Here is a 25,612-nt window from a genome sequence, read left to right on the forward strand (position 1 = left end):
TTTTCCATTCTCAGATTGTACAGAAATTTCTTTTCCCCTCCACAAAAATCTCAGCTGCTCCTTCCCCCTCATCCAAGCCCTTACACCCTGCCCCCCTCCATTGCTTTTTTTTTTTTTTTATTCTATGAAATTAGCAACCACTGCCACAATCAAGGCTTTGGCAAGATGAATTTGTCTGTGTCAGATTAGATAACGGGTGAAATTCAAGACAGAGGGAGCTTCAACTAACTGGGGTAACAGGAAAAAAATGCATTCCTTCCAGCCCATACCTTCTATCTGGAAGACTTTTAAGATTTATTTGAGAGAGAGAGAGCACGAGCACAAGCAGGGGGAGCAGGAGAGGGAGAAGCAGACTCCCCCACTGAGGAGGGAGCCCAATGCAGGGCTCGATCCCAGGACCCCGGGATCATGACCTGAGCTGAAGACAGACGCTTAATGGACTAAGCCCCACAGTCGCCCCTCTGGAAGGCTTTCCACCACACTCCATTCTGGGGACAGAAGGTCTCACTGTGTTTCCGACGTGAGCAAGAGAGAGGCTTAGGACAGAGACCAGAACTGAGAGCAGTTCTTAATCCAGGCCAAAGACAGTCAATGTGCAAAGCATCCCCCTCTACCTCGACCAAGCCCGATTTTGAGCACCGGTTTCTGCAAAGCGGTACACAATCACTGAAGGAAGGAAAGAGAACTGGTCAGAAAAGTCTGGTATCAGTTCACTGCCACACTGCCTGCCAACCACAGCACACGGCGATACAGCTTTTAAAAAAGGGATTAATTTGCTGAAACCCTTACTCAATTATGATTTCCCCTTAGGTCGCCATTCTGTGACACAATGAAAAAATAAGCAATAGAAGGAAGAAAAGGAAAGAACAATGTAATAGGTTCTTATAAGCAGTAACCATAATAATCATGGTTAACATTTACTCAGCATTTACAGTATGCCAGGTGCCATTCTCAACGCCAAGAACTTTACATGTATTAACTCCCTTACTCCAACCTAGGAGTTGAATATTATTTTCCGTCACTTACGAGATGAGAAAACTGAGGGACAGCGTAGTTGTCGCTTGGCCAAAGAACCAGGATACCAACCACAGGACTCTAGCTCCAGAGCCCGCACTCTGAGCCAGATAACATGCCGACTCAACTTAGGAGGCTGAGTCAGTGGTCCTTACTAGGGTCATCCCTCCCTCCAAAAGAACATTCAGCAATGTCTGGAGACAGTTCTGGTTGTCAGAGCTGGGAGTAGGGGGTACTTTTGGCATTAAGTGGCTAGAGGCCAAGGATGCCACTAAACATTCTACAATGTATGGCATTGCCTCACAACAAAGAATAATCTGACCAAATTGTCAATAGTGCTGAGGTCAAGAAACCCTAATCTAAAGTAGTACTCATAAACTTCTTAATCTTTTTCCTTTTACCACTGTTTAATCTGATTCAGTGTAAAGAATGAAGGACCAGAAACACAGAAAGTGGTTGTGTTTCTCCACACTAATAACAAAGTAGCATAGAGAAATCAGTAATTCCATTTACAGTTGCTCCAAAAAGAATACCTAGGAATAAACTTAATCAAAGAGGTAAAGGACCTGTACTCCAAAAACTATAAAACACTGATGATGAAGATGGCACAAATGAAAAGATATTCTATGCTCACAGATTGTAAGATTATTAAAATGTCCACACTACCCACAGCAACCTACAGAATCAATGCAATCCCTGTCAAAATACCCATATTCGTCACAGAACTAGAATACTAGAGCTTATACAGAACCACAGAAAACCCTGTGTAACCAAAGCGATCTAAGAAGAACAAAGCTGGAGGTATCACAATCCCACATTTCAAGATACACCACAAAACCATAGTAACCAAAACAGTATGGTCCTGGCACAAAAAGAGACACTAGATGAACAGAACAGACAGGCCAGAAATAAACCCACACATATATGGTCAACTGATCTACAACAAAGGAAGCAAGAATATAAGTGGGGGAAAAGACCATCTCTTCAATAAATGGTGCTGGAGAAATAGGGACAGCAACATGAAAAACAAATGAAACTGAACCAATTTCTCATACGACACACAATAAACTCAAAATGGATTAAAGACCTAAATATAAGACATGAAACCATAAAAATCCTAGAAGAAAACATAGGCACCAATCTTTTAACACTGGCCTTAGCAGCACTTTTCTAAATAGGTCTACCTAAGGCAAGGGAAACAAAAGCAAAAATAAACCACTGGGACCACACACACACACACACACACACACACACACACACACACACAAGCTTTGTACAGCAACGGAAACCATCAACAAAACCAAAAAGCAACCTACTGAATGAGAGAAGACATTTGCAAATGATATATCCGATAAAGGGTAAATACCCAAAATATATAAAGAACTGTTACAACTTAACACGAAAAACACAACGCAATTTAAAAAAAATGGGCAAAGGACCTGAATAGACATTTTTCCAAAAAAGACATGCAGATGACAAACAAGCACATGAAAAGATGTTTACCATCACTAATCAGGGAAATGCAAATTAAAACCCAATGAGGTATCATCTTACACCGAGCAGAATGGCTAAAATCAGAGATACATGAAAAAAGTATTGGTGAGGATGTAGAGGAAAAAGGAACCCTCGTGCACTGTCAGTGGGAATACAAATCGGTAGAGCCACTATGGAAAACAGTGTGGAGGTTCCTCAAAAAATGAACAGAATTACCACATGATCTAGTAATTCTACCACTAGGCATTTACCCAAAGAAAACAAGAACAATAATTTGAAGAGATATGCATCCCTATGTTTACTGCAGCATTATTTACAACAGCCAAGATATGGAAGCAACTTAAGTGCCCATCGATAGATAAATGAATACAGAACATGTGGTGTGTATATATGTGTGTACACACACACGCGCGCGCACACTCACACACTCACACACACACACACACACACTCACAGAATGGAATATTACTCGGCCATAAAAAAAGAATGCGATCTTGCCATTTGTGACAACACGGATGGACCTAGAGAGTGTTATGCCAAGTGAAATAAGACAGAGAAAGACAAATACCATGATTTCATTTATATGTGAAATCTAAAAAACAAACAAGCAGCAGAAATAAACCCATAAATACAAAGAACTAATGGTTGCCAAAGAGGAAGGGGTTGGGCGATAGGCAAAATGGGTGAAGGGGAGTGGGAGGTACACATTTCCAGTTATGGAATGAGTAAGTCATGGGAATAAGAGAGCACAGGAAATACAGTCAACAGTATCGTAATAGCAATGTAATGGACAGATGGTAACTACACTCGTGAACAGAGCATAAGGCATAAACTTGTTGAATCACTGTGTTGGACACCTGAAACTAAAGTGACATTTTGTAACTATACTTCAATTAAAAAAAACTTTTTCCAACACACCAATTTAGGATTACTGAATTTAGAATCAAGAAAATTTATCTTGCTGCTCTGATGTATGCACAAAATAAAATTCCCTTTTCAGAGTTACAGAATTTTATTTTATTTTTTTAAAAGATTTTATTTATTTAAGAGAGCAAGAGTGAGAGAGAGAGCATGAGTGGGTGAAGGGCAGAGGGAGAAGCAGGCTCCCTGCTCCGCAGGGAGCCCGATGCGGGGCTCGATCCCGGGACTCTGGGATCATGACCTGAGCCGAAGGCAGACACTTAACCAACTGAGCCACCCAGGCGCCCCCCAGCTACAGAATTTTAAAAAAGAAGAAACACACAAAACTAGAACTATTATCAGTGTAATAAAGGACTAGGTGGAAGAAAATTCAGCAAATTTGTTTTAAAACCTTTGTTCAGTGTTTCAAGAGCAAACAAAAATACTTTCCCATTAAACAAAAATAAACAGGCTATATTCTTTTAAAAGAAAGAAAGAAAGAAAAAAAAAGAGTAACCAGAGTCAGAACTTATTAAAAAACAAACAAACAAAAAAACCCAAAAAAACTCCCGATTTTGTATCACAGCTCAAGTAGAGCAGTTCTCAAGATTACAGTTTGGGTTGCCACATTTGGAAGGTTACAGTGGGGTAGTGACTCCAGGAGGAATTCATGTTGTCTGTGTAACGTCACAGGTGTGGAAGGGGGTGTGGGCAGCAGGAGAGAAGGTCCCCCTGGGTTCCAGCGACACCCCTCAGGAGGGCAAATGTGAAAACGGAGGAGAATTTGGTATGGAGGCCCTATGTTACAATAGGTTTTTTTTTTTTTTTTTTTAGGAGGGGAAAACAACACATCATAACATTCAAATTTTAGTATAAAATTAGAATTCTTCCCCCAAATATCCAATTCTATAAGATCATTACTGTTTCAGCAGGCTAACCTCTTTTCAATGTGAGAATGCATTTTTTACTTGTGCAACAGGTGGCTACGTCTTCAACTGCCACAAGCTCCCACTGTGGATGTTGGTAGCTATTCTGTTTATTTTGATTTCACATCTGAGAGTGAAACAGTTTTAAAAAGAACTTTAATTTACAAAAACTTTACTGAAATTTTAGTGTGATTAATACTTTAATGCATACTGAATAAGAGAATGAATATTCATACAATGAAATACTGTAGAGCAAAGAACAAACCTATCCAATGTGGGATATTTCACTCATAAACATCATGCTAATGAAAGAAATAAAAAATGTGCACACTACAGATCCAATTTCTATAAAGTACAACAGAAAACCAGGCTACAGGCTTAGGTTGCAACAGTGTGTGGTGACTAGGAGAAGAAACAATGGGGTCTCCTGGGTGCTGCTTAAATAGGTGTGTTCACTTAATGAAAATCCATCAAACTCTATACTTATGATTTGTGTACCCTAAAGAAAGTCTTCTTAAAAAACTAGGTAAGATCTGTTTACTACAATTCCCATTCTTCTAACATTTGTTCTACCTCGCTCATAAAACCTATGTATCAGTGGTATTTAGAAATTTAAAAATAGTATTCTTGGGTTTATGATACAAGATTGCAGAGTACAATAATTTTTTCTAAGTGTTGGCGGAAAAAACTGATAATCATGTTAGTGTCAACCAGGCACTGTGGAAAGACTTAAAAGGGGTTTTCTAATCTAAATGATTCATGTGAAACAAAGGTTTAACTCTACACCGAAAAAATACAGAACTACTCCTTTGTTCGAAAAGCAAAGAATGAAACGAATGTTGGCAGTCTGAAGATTGCGTGAGGAACCAAAACGGATTCAGGACAGACGCATTTTCACCTAAGAATGGCTTATCAAAATGTTCTAAGTACATTTTCCGGTAAGGAAATACACTGATCTTCAAGGTTAGTGGGGTTGATAATTCAAAAACTATTCATTAAACCTTTGTTACTGTGCTGTATAAGTCAAGCAGAGAAAGACAATTATCATATGGTTTCACTTATTTGTGGAACATAAGGAATGGCATGGAGGACATTAGGAGAAGGAAGGGAAAAATGAAGGGGGGCGATTCAGAGGGGGAGACCAACCACGAGAGACTATGGACTACGGGAAACCGACGGTTTCGGGGGGGAGTGGGGGGATGGGTTAGCCTGGTGATGGGTATTAAGGAGGGCACATAGTGCAATGAGCACTGGGTATTGTGCACAAACAATGAATCATGGAACACTACATCAAAAACTAATGATGTGATGTATGGTGATTAACATAACAATAAAAAATTTAAAAAAAACTAATGAAGTACTGTATGGGGACTAACATAACATAAAAATATAAAGTGTTTACCTCCTTTTAAAAAAGGATAAATTTCAATTGTGAAGTTTACAGAGAAAACCTATAATCAAATCATGAAGCTGTAGTTTTTTTAGTCAGTGCATTTTAAAGTTTTTTTAAAATATACAATCAAATTGCCAATAATTTACTCTGGATGTTAGGTATCATCCTATCCTAAGCCCATTTGTATCTTCTTATAACAGACAATTAATACTTTCCAGAGAAACCAATCACTAATAAGAGCTCACATTCATCAACTGCTACCATGTGCTAGCTTTATGTGATACATTCCAAGTATTTCCCTTCATGAGTCACAACCTGGAGAATGCACTACCATTTGCAAATCTTTGATGCCTCTCTCTGCAAAAGGATTATGCAACCCAACCTTTGAACTCAGTCAGCCGTAAGACTTGCTTTAGCCAGTGAAATCCAAGTAGCTCACCTCCAGGCAGAAGTTTTAAAAGCTGTATTTGCTTAGGTCCCCCCACAATCCTTGAAATAGAAGTCAAGATGCACCATCTGTTTGGATCCCAGAATTCCCATGATGAACCCTTCCCTCGTGCTAATCCACAATGGCCATGAAACATGAATACTAAGTACACTGGGCTGCCATAAACCCATGGAGATTCAGGAGTTGTTTGTTACTACAGGATAAGCTGGCCTATACGGACCTAAATCTGTTTTTATAAAAAATTGGAAAGTGAGCTTCAGAAAAGTATTTTGCCCAAGTGAATCTCCAGGTAGTGAATGGGGGAAACTAGGAATTCAGGAAGTTGCAACTCCAAAGCCCACACTTTAATTCCATTTTTGTTCTCATAATTTATAAAGCTTATTAATGGGGCACCTGGCTGGCTTGGTCAGAGGAGCATGTGACTCGATCTCAGGGTCATGAGCTCGAGCCTCACTTTGGGTGTAGAGATTACTTAAATGAATAGATAAATAAACTAAAACCCCCCCCAAAAAACAAACAAACAAAAAAACAGTGTCATGGTTTGTCTCCCTCTCTGATTTCTTCCCAGTTTTCTTTCCCTTCCCCTGTGGTCCTCCGTACTATTCCTTATGTTCCACAGATAAATGAAACCATATGATAATTGACTTTCTCTGCTTGACTTACTTCACTTAGCATAATCCCCTCCAGTTCCATCCATGTCGATGCAAACGGTAGGTATTCATCCTTTCTGATGGCTGAGTAATATTCCATTGTGTATATGAACCACATCTTCTTTATCCATTCATCTGTTGAAGGGTTACAGAAGGGAGAGGGCTGGGGAGATGGTACAGCCGGGTGATGGGTATTAGGGAGGGCACGTGTCAGGATGAGCACTGGGTGTTATATGCAACTAATGAATCATTGTACACTGCAACAAAAACTTACATACTATATACTGGCTAACTAAACATAAAAAAAAAAGATGTACTGTATGTTGGCCAATTGAACTGAGAAAAAAAACAGATATTAAAAAAAAAAAACTTTCTTCCTAAAACTCTCAAATATGTGGTTCCTAAGATTGGAAGGGAAAACGAGATCGGAAATTAACACAAGTTTTGTACAGAACAAGTTACCACATTATTTATAATAGAGAAAATCTGGAAACCAAATTTTTAATTTACTAAGTGTACCTGGAATATAAACAGACCTGTGCATGTGCTTGTGGGTTTGCAGAACACATTGCTTAGTGACCCATTAGAACAACCAGCTGTCCCACCCCATGCCCAAGGAGGCCACAGCCCTTGGCTACTCATTCAGCAACCTGGGCTGGGCTCTTTTAGACAGGACACACCACCCCTGCCTTCAAGGGACTTGCTTTCCAGCATGACAAGACAGAACACCGACAACTCTAACACAATGTAGAACTCCTGTGGAGACACACACACACACACACACACACACGCTTTTTTGAACTGAGGAGTCCACAACAGGACTTTTCACTGAGGCTAGGAGTGAGGGGTATCAGAAAGAGTTCCTAAGGAAAAGGACAACTGGGCCATGTTTTAGAAGGTGGTGGCACTATAGGTTAGTATTCAAGGCTAGAGCACATTCTAAGAAAGGAGAATGTCAAAGGTGTAGGTGAGGGAAAACAGGGCCACCCAGGGAATTTAACTTGAATGTCAGGCTGCAACACAGAGGACAGAGCCACTCCCACAGGGCTCCTCTGGCAGCAAAGGAAGGATAAAGATCCAAGCCAGAACGAGCTTACCCATCGGAGAGCTAATGCGGCCAGACTCCACTAAGCACCCATTAATGCAACTCTAGTAAGAAAAAAACCCAAAGTTTCCTAAAGCCATGTATTCACGCTTTGCCCCTGACATGGGTGTAATCGATAAAGCGCTTGTAAGTAGGTTTCTCTGTGCATCAGTCAGCAGCACGGGACTTCAAAGTGGCTGAAGTACTTTTTCACAAAAGAGAAGGTCAACAGCACACTTCAATGTGAACGGCAAAGGTGTGACAAGAGGCCAGCCGCAAACTGAAGACAGTTCATGGTACCTCTGTGACCCTCCCTCCAAGGTCATGACTTCTTTTCAGCTGCACAGGATTCATTTTGATGTCGCTTTTACTACCTGCTGTTTTAAGTACCACTTCAAACAAACCAGCCACTAGATGCAAGCCTCCACCGTGGTGCCTTTTGTAGAGATGGCGCTCTCTGCAAAGAGCTGATTCCAGACTGGACAGCTTGTCCTAACAGTGCTGATAATCCTTAAGTTGCCAAAGCAACTTCCACTTTTACTAACAAATACCATATTCATTTATTTTATCATTACAGCATTCCTAGTTCAGAAATAAATGGACTTTCCAAGCCACACTCCTAGGAGGTCAGAGAATCAGGAGCAGAATATCCAGCTTGGTTTCTGTCCTTTAGAGCACTCTCCACCTGCTATATGCAGCAACAGACTGATATCCTGGGTCCTGGGTACCACATCTGGCTGGGGGACCTGAGACTACTTACTGGGCTTCTCTGAACTTCAAGTCCCTTGTGCGTAAAATGAGGAGCCAGAGGGCAGAAGGTTCCTTCCAAATTTCACGTTCCATGTTTTTAAAAAGGAAAGTTACAGGCAGAAGATGCTCTTCCTCCATGGAAAGACAGGATGGGTATAAGTGCCCAAATCAGGCATAATTCAAGTAAGTCTGAGTAATGGCATAATTATAAGTATAAATACAAGTATTCTCCCACACTGACATGTTAAAAGCACCTCATTAATGAAAGTGTGCTTTAAGGACAACACAAATTAAATATGATTTTTCCAACTAATATGTGAATCAAGTCAATAGTAAAATTATTATATATCAGTAAAGCAGATAATTACACTGATAATTAAGTTATTGAGTGCTGGAGTCAAGCTTTCCAACAAGTTGCTCCAACACTCTGGATCCAAGAGAACTAAAGGAAAGAAACAAAAACCTCTTTATTGCCTCCCGGTTCCATGATGGCCTCCCCAGCCTTGTATTTCCTCCAATACAAGGTCAAGGGCTGCTCCGTAGGCTGTTCCGTAAAACAAGGTACTTTGTATTTAGTTTCCCACAATAGTATACATATAAGTTTTCTCACACTACTGTAACAAATTACCACAAAATGTAGCAGCTCCAAACACAGATTTGTTATCTCGCAGACATGCTGGCCCACAGGCTTGGCTGGTTTTTCTGCCCAAGCCTCAGGACGCTAAAATCAAGGGGACAGCGGGGTCGTGTTCCTCTATGAGGCTCTAGGTAAGATGGCTTCCAGGGACATTGGTTGTTGGCAGAATTGAGTTCCACGTGGATGATAGGGCAGAGTTCCTGGTTTCCTTGCTGCTGCCTGCCAGAGCTGTTCTCAGGTTCTAGAGGCAGCCCCTGGTCCTTGGCTCCCAGCCCCTGCCTCCAGCTTCAAAGCAAGGAATAGCAGGTGTAGTCCTGCTCATGCTTCAAACTTCCCTCCCCCCTTCTTCCTGCACATTTCTGTGAGTCTTCTACCGTCCGCTTTTAAGGACTCTTGTTTTTATCACAGACTACTGGGGTGGGCCCAATGTAACCCCCCTATTCTAAGTTCCATGACTTCAATTCCATCTGCAAAGTCCCCTCTGCCATGTGAGATAAGGTATTCACAGGTCCCAGACATTAAGGCATGGGCATCTTCAGTGGGGAGGGAGCATTATGCTGCCAACCACATCATAAGTACATAAAAGACATAAATATCTTTTGGGAGAAAACAGTGATTCTTCTGCCCATTCCGCACAGCAGAGATTTAGATTAAATATCAATGAACAGAAAAGACAGCAGCAATGACCTTGTGATGATTTTGTGTACACACACACACACACACACACACACACACACACACACACACACTCCATTCGTTGTTGGTGCTTGAATTGATAAAAAGATATGTTAGAAGGATTAGAGAAAACAAAAATGTTAGTGCCAAACTACGTTAATAGCAAAGGTGATATTCTAAATCAACTTCAACTTTCTGGGATTATTCACTGTGAATCATACCTCAAAGTTTAATTTTAAGAATACTATAAAATATCTTAAAACCTACCTTTAAGCCTCTCACACAAATCTAAATGGAGAAATGGTGAAAAACAATTATTGTTTGAGATCTTCAACCAGTACAAGTCAAACTGTCTAGCTTAAACACAGCAGTAGAGATGTCAACATTTAGGGGATTTGAAAGAAAGTGTACTTAAATAAGAAAAGCTACGGTTTATTTTGTGAACAGAAGTAAAAGCTAAACCAAAAAAGGGAAAAGAACAGCTCACAAATTACTAAACTTACACTATTTGCAATGGCAAAACCATCAAAAAACTTAGAAAACCATAAAAGCATTGGTTAGCCAAAATATACAGAAATACAGTAGTTAATAACTAATTCTTGATGTTAAAACTCCTACTATGTAAAACATAAAATGAGATAATCACCTAGAGAGATTTATAAGAATTATTCATGTCAGGAGTGCTAATATTTAACAAACAGAATTATAATAACTTAAGTGTTTAAGTCAAAAATTTTAAAACATTCCACGGTCTGGATAATATGAACTATAGATAGTATAAAATTGTTCCCAAGTCATGCAAGTGAGAGCGCCAATCACTCACGAAGTCATGCTAATATATTTCCAAGTCCAGATATTACTGGTGTGATCCTTTACTTGATGTAAAGGTCACATCTAAGCAATGTCTGAGCTAGGATTTCATATGACAAACCAAACTCTTCCAATAACTTCCCCCATTTAATTGAAAGCCAAGGAGTAAATGGACTCTTACAGAGATTTTCCTGTAACATAATGTTGCTCATGGTAAATCTATTACATTCTGTTGAACTAGTATCCGTTCAGTTCAATATATTTCTAGCCCCAATATTAGTTTTTATATTCAGTATTTCTATCCTTACCTAAGCCATGAAAACCACTTATTGGACTGTCCTATTCAATTATTTAGCTTACTTTTACAAAATTTTGTTCACCTTCGATCTATGTGCTTTGAAAACATCAGGTGGTCAAACTCCAAAGGTTAATTAATTAAAAGGAAGTCAGTTATATTCTTCAGATTTGTTATCAAATAAGTATTCTCATGTAACTTGGATAATTTAATAGTTTTTCTCTTAGAATATTTTGCTTTATTTCAAATTTGTTTCTCCAATAGTCTCTGCTTCTCTATCACAGTTTTCTGTATTTGGTTTTATATATGCTACCACCCATTTGTCAAATAAATCTATCCATTTTAATAATTGAAATTTTTTTTTCTCCTAAAAACCAAAGAAGGGTGGTTAGAATAGCATGTAATAAAGCCAAATCTCTTAAAGTATTTAATCATCTAAATGCCATCTCACAGTTTCTATTAAAGTGAATATTCAGATCTTTGATTTCCAAACTCAGTTTGCATCAATAATGCCACAAGCTGCCCAGCTCACTGAAACCATTTTTCTTCAGTGACAGTAAAGTTTAATATATTTCAGACTTTGTTCCTTCCAGCTCCATGAAATCAAAAACCGTCAGCTATCTTCAAAGTCTTGCATATTGTATTTTAAGTAAATTGTTAAACCACTTCTATGTGAAATGGTTGCAGCTTTGTCAATAATGACTGAAATTTTACTGCCCTGATTTACAAGCTTTCCAAGAAGTTGTTTTCTCATCTAATATATTTTTGCAACAATCCAGACTGTAAGTCTAAACTGTCACGCTGCATTCAGATGAGCTATTTTTTGAAGTCTCAATAAATAATGAATCAGAAAATTATTTTAACCTATGCAGTATGTTCTTGGTATTTCAAGTAATCTTTTCTTTTTTCCTTTGCTTTAACAATATTCTTTGATAAAATGTTTTTGGAAGTTATTTCAAAAAATTTTTCTGAAACAGGTTTATATGTTTTCCAGCTTTGAGATGTATTTGACATATAACATTAAGTTTAAGGCACACGATATGTTAACTTGGTACACTTCTATATTGCAAAATGACTACCACCATATCCCTAGCTGATGCCTCCATCGTGTCACATAATTACCATTTCTTTTTTGAGGTGAGAACATTTCATCTACTCTTCACTTTCAAAGCACATAAGACAGTTTTATTAACTATGATCACCATGCTGCACATAAGATCGCCAAACGTTAAATTATAACTGGAGGTTTTTAAGTGTATGTATACTTTGACCAGCATCTCCCCGTATCCTCAATCCTTTGGCCCCTGGTACCATCATTCCAGTCTGTTTCTAGGGTTTCAGGTTTTTAGATTCCAGACATAAATGATAAATAGTATTTATCTCTCTGACATATTTCACTTAGCATAATGCCCTCCAGGTCCATCTATGTTGTCGTAAACGGCAGGATGTCCCTTCTCGTGGCTAAACAGTATTATACTGTATATACATACATGGTTGACCCTTCAACCCAGGCTTGAGCTGTGTGGGTCCACTTACACAGACTTCTTTTATATGGTAAGTACTGCAACCGTAATTTCTCTTCCTTAGGATTTTCTTAACCTTTTCTTTTCTCCAGTTTACTTTTCAGAATACAGTATATAACATATAGAACATACAGCCTAGGTGTTAAATAAATGACTGTTTACCCTATCAGTAAGGCTTCCAGTTAAGAGTAGGCTATTAGTAAAGTGTCAGGGGAGTCAAAACTTTTATGAAAATTTTCAACTGTGTGGCTGGTGGTGGGGGTGGTTGGCACTCCTAACATCCACGTTGTTCAAGGGTCAACTATGCACCACATTTCTATAAACCGTTCAAACTGCTGACAGGCACTTAGGTTGATCCCATATTCTGGCTATTGTAAAGAGTAGTACAAAGAACACGGGAGTGCAGGTAGCTCTTGGAGATGCGGTTTTCTTCCTTTGGATATACACTCAACAGTGGGATTGCTGGATCAGAGTAGTTCTATGTTTAGTTTGAGGAACCTCCGTACGGTTTTCCACAGCGGCTGCACCAATTTACATTCCCACCAACAGTGCATGAGAGTTCCCTTTTCTCCATATCTTCACTGACATATCTCTTGTCTTTTTGATGACATCCATTTTAACAGGCATGAGGTGGTATTTCATTGTGGTTTTGATTGCATTTCCTTGATCATTAGTGTCCCTGAGCACCTTTTTACATACCTGTTGGCCATTTGGAATTCTTCTTTGGAAAAAGGTCTGTTCAGAACCTCTGCCCATTTTTAAGTCAGACCGTTTTTATTGAGTTTTAATCCTCATAGATTTTGCATATTAACTCCTTATCAGATATAGGATTTGAAAATCCTATTTCTCCTATTCTTGAGGTTGCCTTTTCATCTTGTTGCCCATTTCCTTTGCTGTGCAGAAGCTTTTTAGTTTGGTGTAGTCCCACTTGTTTATTTTTGCTTTCATTGCCTTTGCTTTTGGTGTCAAGAAATCAATCATTGCCAGACCTATGTCAAGGAGCTCATTCTCTATATTTTATTCTAGGAGTTTTATAGTTTGAGGTCTTACGTTCAAGCCTTTAATCGACTTTATGCTGTTTTTTTGTGTGTATGGTGTAAGATAGGGGACCAGTTTCATTCTTTTGCATGTGGCTGTCCAGTTTTTCCAATGCCATTTATTGAAGAGACTGTCTTTCTCCCTTGGATTACTCTTGGCTCCTTTGTAATTAAATAGACCATATATGTGTGGGTTTATTTCTGGGCTCTCTATTCTGTTCCACTGACCTAGGGGTATGTTTTTATGGCAATGCCATCCTCTTTTGATTACTAAAAAGTTTGTGATACAGTTTGACATCAGAGAGCATAATGCCTCCAGCTTTGCTCTTCCTCTTCAAGACTGCCTTGGCTATTCAGGTTCTTGGGTGGTTCCATACATGCTTTCAGATTGTTTATGCTACTTCTCTGAAAAATACCATTAGAATTTTGATAGGTATCGCATTGAATCTGTAGATTGCTTTGGGTAGTATGGACATCCATGTTAGTTTATGCTCATCGACTAGAAGAATGATCTTTCCATTTATTTGTGTCTTCAGTTTCTTCCATCTACATCACATAGTTTTCACTGGACCCATCTTTCACCTCCCTGGTTAAACTTATTCCTATTTTATTCTTTCTGATGCAACTGTAAATGAGTTTTAATTTGAGTTTGTTACTTATTTTTGGATACTGATTTTATATCTTTCAACTTTACTGAATTCGTCTCAGTTTTTTTTTTTTTTTTTTTGGTGTTGTCTTCTGGGTTTTCTATAAATAATATGTCATCTGCAAATAGACCACTTTACTTCTTCCTTCCCAATTTGGATGACTAGTTCTTTTTCTTGCCTAACTACTCTGCCTAGGACTTTTAGTACTATATTGAACAAAAGTGGCCAGAGTGGGCATCCTGGTCTTGTTCCCGATCTTAGAGAAAAAGCTTTGTTTTTCACCGCTGACTATGAGATTAGCTGTGGGCTTGTCACATACGGCCTTTATTATGTTGAGGTACATTTCTTCTCTACCCAGTTTGTTGAACATTTTTAAAATCACAAATGGATGTTGAATTCTGGGTGTTTTTCCTTAATCTACTGAGATGATCATATGACTCTTACTCTCATATTGTTAATGTAGTACATCACATTGATTTGCAGATGTTGAATCATTCGTGCATCCCAGGAATAAATCCCACTTCATCATGGTGTATGATCCTTTTATTGTACTGTTGAATTTGGTTGGTTGATATTTGAAGAATTTTTACATCTATGTTCAATCAAGGATATCGGCATGCAATTTTCTTCTCTTGCACTGTCCTTGTCTGGTTTTGGTATCAGGGTAATGCTGGCCTCGTAAAAAGAGTTTCAAAGTATTCCCTCTCCAATTTTTTGGAAGAATTTGATAAGAACTCCTATTAATTCTTATTTAAATGCTTGGTAGAATTCACCAGTGAAGGCTTCTGGTCCTGTACTTTCAATTAGCAATCAAACCCCTAAACAATCTCCTTACTAGTAATTGGTCTGTTCAGATTTTCTATTTCCTCATGACTCAGTCTCAATAGGTTGTATGTTTCTAGGAATTTATCCATTTCTTCTACATTGATCAATTTGTTGGCCTGGGGCACCTGGGTGGCTCAGTCGTTAAGCATCTGCCTTCGGCTCAGGTCATGATCCCGGGGTCCTGGGATTGAGCCCCGCATCGGGCTCCCTGCTCGGCAGGAAGCCTGCTTCTCCCTCTCCCACTCCCTCTGCTTGTGTTTCCTCTCTCGCTGTGTCTCTCTCTGTCAAATAAATAAAATCGTAAAAAAAAAAAAAAATTTGTTGCCCTATGATTGTTCAGAGTAATTTCTTATGATCCTTTTTATTTCTGTGGTAGCAATTGTAATGTCTAATTTTGAGTCCTGTTTTCTTGGTGAGTCTAAAGATTCATCTTTATATTTTCAAAAAATCAGCTCTTAGTTTCGTTGATCTTTTCTATTGGCTTTTTTTCCCTCTCCATTTGCTCCTGCTCTGATCTTTTGGTATTTCCTCCCTTCTCCCAACTTTGAGCTTAGTTTGTTGTTCCATTTCTAGTTCCTCGAGGCATAAGTTTAGGTTGTTTGGGTTTATATTTTGTTAAAATCATTAAGATGGATTCCATTCTATAAATGCAAATTGTCTTAGGTTGGTATTCCTGTATAGGACCCAAAGATATTGCGGGCTGCAGTTTATTACTAATTTTTTTTCTGCCAGATTCAGAATATTCATGTTTATGGTGTCTACAAGGACAAGACTTATCCAAACTTTGTTGCCCCTTTATAATAAAATGAATTTCTGGAACTTATAAACATCAGAACACCAGATACCACTAACCCAAGAATTACATTCCGTTAACAATGAAAGAAAACAAAGTAAAACAATAACAACAACAACAAAAAAACTACTTAAAAGCTGCATTAAACAGTCTGAGAATAATGATAAACAGGAGTTTCCTAAAGCACCGAAGGCTGCAGCTTCAGAATAGCTGTGCAGCAGACAGACCACCCACTGCTGGACAGACAATACTTCAAAAGCAGATGCCACTACAGCCTACAAAATTAGCTTGAACTAATGAGTTTACGTTGAAGTTTATATTACCCCATCTCAATTACTACTGTATTATTCATTGATAAAGAAGAGTGTCAGTATCAACCAGGAGAGCCATTGCAGTGCCAACAGCTCAAGAGTGGTCCTGGTGGCAACGATCACATTAAATGGTTCTGACTTCTCTTTAAACTGTCACTCCAAGACCACGGATATTTTCCATTCTGAAATATGCCAACTGGAACAAAGGGATAGCCTGTCACTTTTAAAAAGTAAAAATGCCCAAAAAAGGAGATTTCAATAAAGCACAGCCTACAAGGGAAAACCGTGATGAAGAGTTTTCCCCGCAGTGATGTCGCTAAATTTAAACCATGTTGCTACCAAAACAGTCACCATCACCACCACCATCCTATTTACTGATAAGGAGCACAACAGTTGCCCCACAGCCTTAAATGGAAATGACCAAACAAAAAAGGACTTAAATTCTCAGTCTGATTATGCCACGTCTTCCACTTAACACCCTTCAATGTTTCCTTTTAGAAAAAAACAACACCTGAATCTCTGTTCCAGATCACTCTGCTCGCCTGGCTAACTCCTCCTGACCCCTCACCTCGAAGCTCACGTGCCCTCAGAGGTCCTGCCTTGTCTACCCCATCCAAGCTCCCCCGCTGCACCCCTGTTCTCACAGCTCCATCGTCTTTTCCTGCCCTGCACTTCTCACAACGTGCAGTTAAGCATGTATTCACATGAGAATCTACTGTCTGCCTCCCCGCTAGACAATTCACTCCATGCAGACAAGGTCTGCATGCTGCAGTAGATCCAATCCCTAGCATGACGCTTGGCCACAGAAAAGTGCTAGATAAATATTTGTTGAATAAATGAATGGTGAATAAATTGCTAAATGCCCTATGTCTATGTAACAGAACTGCCAAAAGTAAAACAAGGTTTTACTTTAGGTTTTCTTTAAACAATTATGAACTAAGTGAAATATCTGAGTACTACTATCTCAAGAGCAAATATGCACACGAGGAGTGAGTATACAAATCCGAGATTACACAACAGTAGCACGTCCTTGCTGTCCTCCTCGGACTTTGTGTGGACAGTGGCATGCACGGAAGACTCAGAGGCCCCATTTTCCAGCAGCCACTACTATCCACAAGGGAGTACACCTTGGTGTGCCCCAGGTTGTGCAGCAGAGGGAAGAAACAACATAGAATATCAGCACTTGGCCTTCTAACAATGGTAACCACACCTGCCCTTCTAGGTCTCCCGTTTACAAGTCCAAATCAAAGAGGACCCTTTCATTACCCATATTGCAGAATCAGAAATTTCAGGGCAGACAAACCACTGCTGATTCAGGTCCAATAGCTTTTGCCAAGTACACCACATACCCTGGCATTCTGACAGGAAATGGGGTGAGCAAGAAAGAAGTAAAAACAGGCCAGCAGGGCCTAGGATGAGCCCGGAGACAGGGACTCACCAAGAGGGGTGCCAAGTGGCACCAGAGAAAAGGAATCCAGGGTGAAGTCAGCACATAACTGGAAAACCCAAGAGGACTAACAAGGAGCCGAGGACAGGCTGAAGGGCTAGAGGTCTTAAGATTAGATAAGAAAGCTATGTATATACAAGTAGAATGTACTGGAGAGTATGGACTCTAAGGTACACTATATAAGTGGGAAAAGTGAAGGGACAGTCAAATTGGAAGAGTTAAAGTATTATAACCCACAGATGCCAATGTGTGGTTTAACACGGGCTAGGGGAAACAGATGCCATGAGGTAGGTACACAATCACTGAAATATGCAAAAGAGTGGAGTGCAGGTCAGTGAGGTCAAGAGACGCAGGGGGAGAGGCAGCTTACATCAATAACGTAGGGTTAAAGAACAGACTGAAATGGAAGCAGAATGAAATCATTCTGGTTCCATAAACTGGAAAGATGGGGGGGGCAAGAAAAGAGGAAAAAGACTGCATCGGTGGGGGGAAAAATCAGCATTCAGTTCAGGTGAGGCAGGAGGAGAAACATTTGAAGGAAAGGTTAAATATCTAAGAGACTTTGTCTAGGGGTCAACACAGCAGTTAGAGCAGGAGGGGAAGGACACAGCTGACCAGGAGCGGGAACAGAAGGAGTGAGGGATTTGTGACCGAGGTGCTAGGCTCAGGTAGGGTGGAGTCCTGTGCAGGAGGCCCTCGATGTACAAGGTACCAGGAGGAGTAAGATGCAGAAGGAAAAGGCAATAAGGGCTACTTGATCCACTCACAGTAAGTGTGTCTGGTCATAGTAGATTGACCCCGGCCAGGCCTACTAGAGTCCCTTTCCTGACAATTAAAAACCTCAAAGAGAGACAGAAGGTAGAGCCAAGTCATTTTACAACACTCTTTCAAGAATGTCCATATTAACCCCTGCTGATAGTCTGGTTCTCCTCTCTGAGCTGTTGTTACCTTATAACCTTAAATAATTTCTCCATTTTTTTTTCCAAGCACAGAATCACGTGTTGCTTATAACCAAAGTATCTTGCCTGACTCAGCGTGGCTCCTGTCTACAGCCAACTCATTCATTTTGTAGAGAAGGAAACCGAGGTCCTGAGAATATAGGTTTTTCCCAGGTTACAAGACCAAAGACCAATTCCCCTCACTAGTAACGTAGACCATAAACATGGACTGAGACCAAATGTTTTAGAATTTAAAGGACTTCAGGTAAAATCTAGGTATGAAAGGTTAAAGTTTTATAAAAAGCTAAAATTGGAGCCGATGGAGGTGGGTAACAAACAAGGGAAAAGCCACTGATCTGGTAGTAACTACCAGAAGATCTACTTCAAATTCCAGCTGTATTTCATATTCTAGCACAACATGAAACCTGAGTAGTCAAAGATTTCTATAAAAATGTTCTTAAATATCTGAAGCCATTGTATCAATATCAAATCTCAGCTTAAGGAAAATAAAGGCACAGAGCTAGAGGAAGGAAAGATGAATGCCAACCCATGGACAAATGTGAGGACCAGGTCTGTAATATCAGAACATTTTTGGCACTGATCACATGCTTAAAAACTTTTGTCTTGGTATCCTCCAAATATTTTTCGACTATAAGATATTTCTCCTACTTCCTTAACCTTCCAAGATTGTTACTTCACTTCCCCTTTTCTCAGAATCTTTTGTAAAGCTCATTTCCTTTGTTTTCCCTATCAAGTGTCCTTCCCTTCCTAGAACTTACTTTATTTCCCTTTCTCTAGCCAAAAACTTGGCTGCTAAATATTAATCTTTACTGTTTCCTTGGTGTTTGGTATTTTTGGATCTAACCATTCCCTCATTAATACAGGACAACCTTAATTGGTACATTCTAGCAAACTTTTCCCATGTCACGGCTTCAGAAACAGCAACAGGAGCTTTTTTTTTTTTAATAAAAACATTAGCCAAGGTCATCAGTTTCTAGGACGGAACATAAATACCACGCATGCTTCCCTGAAGCTATTCATTTCCCTTTGAACTATGGGTTTTCAGTAAAAATGGGAATCAAGTCTTATTTATTCCAGATGGTCCAAACCCATTAAGATAAACATGTATAGCCAATGCACCATATGAAATATTTCAGGGGAATATAATTTTTATAGAAAAGGAAACTATATTACATGTTAATTTACTTAATTAGAAAATTGTCCTATCTAAATAGATGGAACATGTCAACCAGAATGGAAACTCAGGTTTTTCCCCCATTTATAGATCAGAAAATAAAGTAGTCCTAAAAATTAACGTTTTACATATTTCAAACCTATGAGAAGAGATGTAGTAAACTTCTTATGGCACTTAGCTCTGTTTACTTCCAGTCTTTCTAATAATCACCCAAATTCAATTCCCTGTACATGCAGATTATATGAAAACTACTACTCAATAAATAGAAGGAAAATAACAAATCTTAATGAGGTTTTACTAAGACTTAATACAAAAACTCTTTAGGATAAAGAACATCATTTATCTTCCAACCACAACTGTTTTAAATTGACATATGTTGGTTCCACTATATCCCAAGCAGTGGTCCATCATGCGGGGGGAGGTGGGCAGGAGGGGCTGGTTTGCCCACCCCACCACTCAGGGGCCCTGTGGCAGTGTTTGGAGTCCTGTTTGGTTGTCCCAACAGCAGTGGTAGTTGGGGGTGGGGATGACGTGCTCTTGGCATCTAGTGGGTCAAAGCCAGGGATGTGGCTCCACATACAAAGCACAGGACAGCCCTTCCCAAAGAAAAACTACCTACCCTCAATGATTGAAAAACTGTCCGACCAAGAGAGGAAAAAAAAAAAAAAAAAGGCAACTGGAAAGAAAAAAAAAAAAAAGCAGCCAAAGACAAGAAGTGACCGCAAGTCACCACCTGCCAAGGCCTTCCCAACTTCTCAGGAGCCACCTACCTTGGAGGCCTGTGGCGTGGATATCACATGGACCGTGCTGGGTTTGACTCCATTTGCCTTTGGCCGCTTATAGAGAGCGAATCTGCTTTTTCTCCGGCCTCGGTCTCCATTAGGTAGAGCACCATTGTACCTATAAAAAAGATGAAAGTTCATTTATTTGTAGACTTTTTAAGTTAAAAAAAAAAAGACGGAATAAGAGAAAAAAACAGGGATGGTCATTAAAAAAAAAAAAAAATCACCCGCTAAACACCCCACAGAAGGAATGGGCTGCAAAACCGACTTCAGCTGTAATGAAATTCAAATCACTTCCAAAAACTTAATTTAAGAGTGATGTACAAAGTAATTATAGGTTTCCTATTCTATAAAGTCAGACTCTTCAAATCTTTTTGGAAAGAAACAGTATAAATAAGCAAATGAGAATTCTGCAGAGGCTGTATTAGTGCTGGCTCAATTTAGCAAGTGTTGTTCTAATGGACCCCAGAGAAACACTCAAGAAATATTTTTAAATGAACTAGTTAGAAAATAGCATACTAATTAAACCTCATCTCTCACTCCCAAATCATGTTAATGTCTTTAGGATCTTTATTTGTAAGAAGACCAAATTTAGTTAGTTACCGTCTTAAAATTTCTGAATTCTCCACATTCATTCTCATTTCTATTTGAACCTTTAAACTGTCAGGTGAGCAAAAATACCTTGTGAAAATTAAACATAAAATAGGACTTCACAAGAAGGTTGCCCATAAAGAGGCCCAGAAGTAAAAAAAAAAAAAAAAAAAGTTTTAGTCCAAACTGTCCAATAACTTAAAAAGTCATCTGGAAAGCAAACAAAGTCCTTATGCTGATTTCCCACATTAGTACCTTAAGCTAATACCAGTGTTTAAAGAAATTCAGGATTGCACTTGGTATTTGTTTTTTTTTTTTTTTTTTAATTTTCAATGGTATTTCTAACTCTGGATTTAATGGGTCCCTGTATGTTCTGACCAATGTCTCCTGTCGCCACGCTGACAGGACTATTCTCCATTCCCTTCTTGGGAGAAGTTCTTTTCAACTTGAAAGTCCTGCCTTTGCCTCCTGTTAAGCCACACCCAAAACATGGTGGGCAGTATGGCAGAGGGGCCCTCAGGCTCATGAACAGTAAAAGTCAGAACAAAGAGGTTTTTTTTTTGTTTTATACTTTGGTAGCTACAGTTTGACAATGGATTTAAATTATCACTTGAAGTTATTCCTGCTGTGTTTTTAATCTGTTCCATTTCCATCACAAAGGAACATCAGCTACATAAAAGTGTCTCTAGAATACAGAGATGATTTATTTCAAGTCTCTTCTTTCTGAGGCAAGATCAAAACATGCACTGTTTTCTTACACATTACTTGTGATTGCTACTATAATGAAAGTATCTGTGAGTAAACCACCCTCATAAACCTACTTTGTTTTAATATATTTCCCAATCACTTAAATCAAGATGAACATTCTATGAGAAACATATGTAAATCAACTGAAGCTAGGACTCTCAACAGTTTAGAGGAACGTTTCCCCACAGAGATCTGGCAGGGTTTCCTGTGCCTCTCATGTCTCCCCAGCTCCCTGCCCCATCTTTCAATGACATACTGCAGGTTGAGAAGATCTAATGCAGCAAGAGGATGTCAGATGCCTTTTAGGGATCCACTCATGACTACACGCCCTTCTCAGGAACCCATCCCTTAATGGCCTCAGGTGAGCCCCAGCACCATGTCTGAATGAAATGGCCAGGCCAGCACCCTCCCCACCACACTGTAGCTGAATGGCTGGGGGTGGACATCTGGCCCACATTGGCCAAGGACATGCCATAGTGGAAAACACAAAATTGGGACAGAGAAAAAGCCAGCCAGTGTCTGGGGATGGCCAGAGCTGTACGATGTAAGGGCACCAACTGGGCGGATGTCCCAACCTGTCACATGATGCAGCCGCAGAGAAGTGAGGAATGAAGCAGATGAACAGAGACCAGCAACCAGAGACAAAGAAGATGCTCAGGGCTGCTATTGGCCCCGTTGTACTCTGACCCTTGTTCATGACATCCTCCAGTTTCGGCTAACTCAAGTTGGTTTCTGCTACCTACAACCCCAAAGTCCCACCTAATATAAAGGGGGGGGGGCACGAAAATTAGTACCACCTTAACATATGCAGAAACGTTTTAAGTGACCTGAGCATAGAAGCAGATACTGCAGGTTAAGCAAACACTATGCCATCTACATATGGATTACCTACTCACTCAACACAGCTAAACAGTGACTGGTGAAAAATCCTACTGAAAATAATTAAGGTGATGGTGCAAAAACAAGTGTTACAGGGAGACAAGTTTCTAATTCGGTGAAGCTACATGGTCATTCATTCAATATTAAAAATGCCAAGTCCTAGAGCTACAGTGATGAATATCGGCTTCCTGGTCTTCAGATCTCTCCACTTAAGAGCAGAGAAAGGCATAAGAACAAGTGTGGTAAGACCTATATGCAACAAAATGGACTAGTGCACAAAGCTCGTGGGAAGAGGCATCAGGGAGGGCTTCATGGAAGAGACAACGTGTGAATGGTCTCAAAACGTGAACCAGACTAAATGGGAATACAGGGCAATAGTACATACAAAGGCAAGAAGTGTAGGTAGTTCAGTACTGTGAGAGCATCAAGTTCAAGGGAAGAGAAGTAGCGGGCCTGAGGGTAAAAGGCAGAGGCCAGGTGACAACAAGAGCCTGGCGCTCCATGACGGCATGGCTTTTTCAGAGAATAGGGAGCCGGTAAGATTTATGCAAAGGACTAACATGATTGGACATAAAGTAAATGCTGAGACAGCACGGCGCAGGATGGACAGCCAGATTAGAGTCAAGATCATCAGACGGGACAACTAGCCGAACCATAGGGAAGTGTAGTGGGTTGAATGTTGGACCCCAAATAGATAGGTCCATGTCCCAGATCCTTTGGGAAAAGGGTCTTTGCAGATGTAGTTAAAGCTCTGGAGATGAAATCATCCTAGGCTACTGGAGGGTTCTAAATCCAGTAACAAGGGTCTTTATGAGGCACACAGGCCCATGTGAACAGAGAGGCAGAAACTGGAGTTGGACAGTCACGAACCAAGGAACGCCTGCAGCCACCAGAAGCGGGAAGAGACAAGGAAGGACCCCGCCCCCTGGGGCCCCCAGCAACAGCACAACCTTGGTAGCACCGTGGTTCCAGACTGGAGGCCTCCAGAACCATGAGAAATCCATTCCGCTGTCTTGCGCCACCTCGTTGGTGGTAATTGGTCCTGACAGCTACAGGCAATGTTAACAGCCTAAACCAAAGCAGCAAGGAAAGGTGTTAGAAGAGGAGATGAAAATTTCAGAGCACTGTTTTCAGTGCCAGGTGAGCCTCAGAAACTCCAGGGAAGCTATACCAAAAGATGCACACCTAAGTCTCGTGAGTTTCCAAGTCTGGGGTTCTGATGCAGGGCTCCAGGTGTAGGTGTCAGAGTGGCACAGGGATGCACACTTGCAGCCATGGCTGAGCACATGGTTTTGAAGACCACTATCAATAGTACTTGGGGACTTGTTTGGCTGCACAAGGTGGCAGGACAAAGAAAGGTAATGGCATACGGGCTTCTGGCCTCGGCGGGGGGGTGAGGGGGCAATATTAGGAAGCAGAACAGGAGTTACAGGGATATCCAGGGAAAGCCATGTGGGAGGTGAGAGACCTTACCGACCAGGTGCTTTTACGCTGCAAGTGTGGCAGCTGAAATCACGAGTGTAAATGAGATACGCCCGAAAAAGTACAGAATGAAGAAGTCAAGGACCAGAAGGCAAGGAGAGACCCTAGAAAATGCAACCATTTAAAGAAATAGCCCCTTCTCACCCCTTCTTAGTCACAGGCAGAAGGGCCAGGAACAGGAGAAAGCTGTAGCACTGAAGACAGAATTAACAGTGTTCAAGCAGTTAAAAGGCCAGTTCATAGAACAAAAATGTGCTACCATGATCTGGAAAAGACTGGGTCATTGGGGACCTTATCCATCTCCAACAAGTAAACACAAGCCAGCTCCTGACCCTGGGTCTCACTCTGAGCCTCCCCTCCCTTTCCATGTTCTCCTCACAGCTGAGAATCTCAGCAGAGTGCTCCTCACCCACTGTCCTGCTTCCAACACTCCTGGCCTCTTCAATTCACTATGTTTGATCTTTGCCCCAAATCAAAAAGTACATTTGGTCATGGGTCCTGCCACCACCATGTCCAACCTCCATCCCACCCTGAAAGTTTCCCACTGGCTCTCGAATCAGTGTGACAGATCAGAGAGGACCACAGATGCCAAGGACTTCCCCCAGGGAGAGGGGAGTTAGACTACACTTGGGCTGGCCTTAGGGACTCGCTTACCAACAAGATGTGGAGAAGGTGACGTTCTGAGACTTTCTGAGCCAAATCTGAAAGAGCCTTACAAGTTTCTGCCTGGGTCTTCTGTGAGCCTTGAGCTGCCACGGAAGAGACCTGGGACCACTGTGTTGGGGGGGGCGGGCACACGTAGGTGCTCCAGTCGGCAGGCTCAGCTGAGCCCAGCCTTCCAATCACCCCACTAAGGCACCAGTCACGCAAACAAAGCAGTGTTGAACCTTCTGGACTGGCCTCTCCCCCAGGTGACTATTACCAAGTGACCACGATACCACATGGGGCAGAAAAACCACCCAGCTGAGCACTACCCGAATTCCTGACCCACAGAATGGTGCAGTAAGTAAGAATGGTCACTGTGCCAAGCCACTAAGTTGGAGATAGTTGGTTACACAGGAACAGGAGCTTAGAATAAGCCCTAACGCTCCCTTCTCCCTGATCACAGCCTCTCCTTCGTCCCTGATCTGTCAGGCATGGTCACCTCTTGCTCAGCATGATGACAGACTCTTCCCCTCCCACCTCTTGCCTCCCCATCCAGCCCAGCGTCCCCCAAGGAACATCCGGTCCATCCACAGCACCTACCACAGCGCACCAGTGCAGGGGGCACCCAGGCACTGAGACCCGCCCAGGGCGACTACATGACAAGAGAGAAGGACCATTGCTTATGTAGTGGAGA

General features: G+C 40.7%; 1 protein-coding gene across 1 annotated transcript in view; it reads right to left on the reverse strand.

Moving 5' to 3' along the window:
- PELI2 (pellino E3 ubiquitin protein ligase family member 2) overlaps nt 1–25,612 on the reverse strand; it is a 207,351-nt gene that overhangs the window by 135,319 nt on the left and 46,420 nt on the right. Inside the window, exon 2 of the mRNA XM_028111992.2 lies at nt 20,563–20,692. Within this exon, the coding sequence (XP_027967793.1) occupies nt 20,563–20,692 (130 nt within the window). The remainder of the gene's footprint in view (nt 1–20,562; nt 20,693–25,612) is intronic.

Source organism: Eumetopias jubatus, unplaced genomic scaffold, assembly GCF_037043125.1.
Source record: "Eumetopias jubatus isolate StellerSeaLion01/CBP00866 unplaced genomic scaffold, mEumJub1_p1.0 scaffold_7, whole genome shotgun sequence".
In the NCBI taxonomy this organism is placed as follows: Eukaryota; Metazoa; Chordata; class Mammalia; order Carnivora; family Otariidae; genus Eumetopias; species Eumetopias jubatus.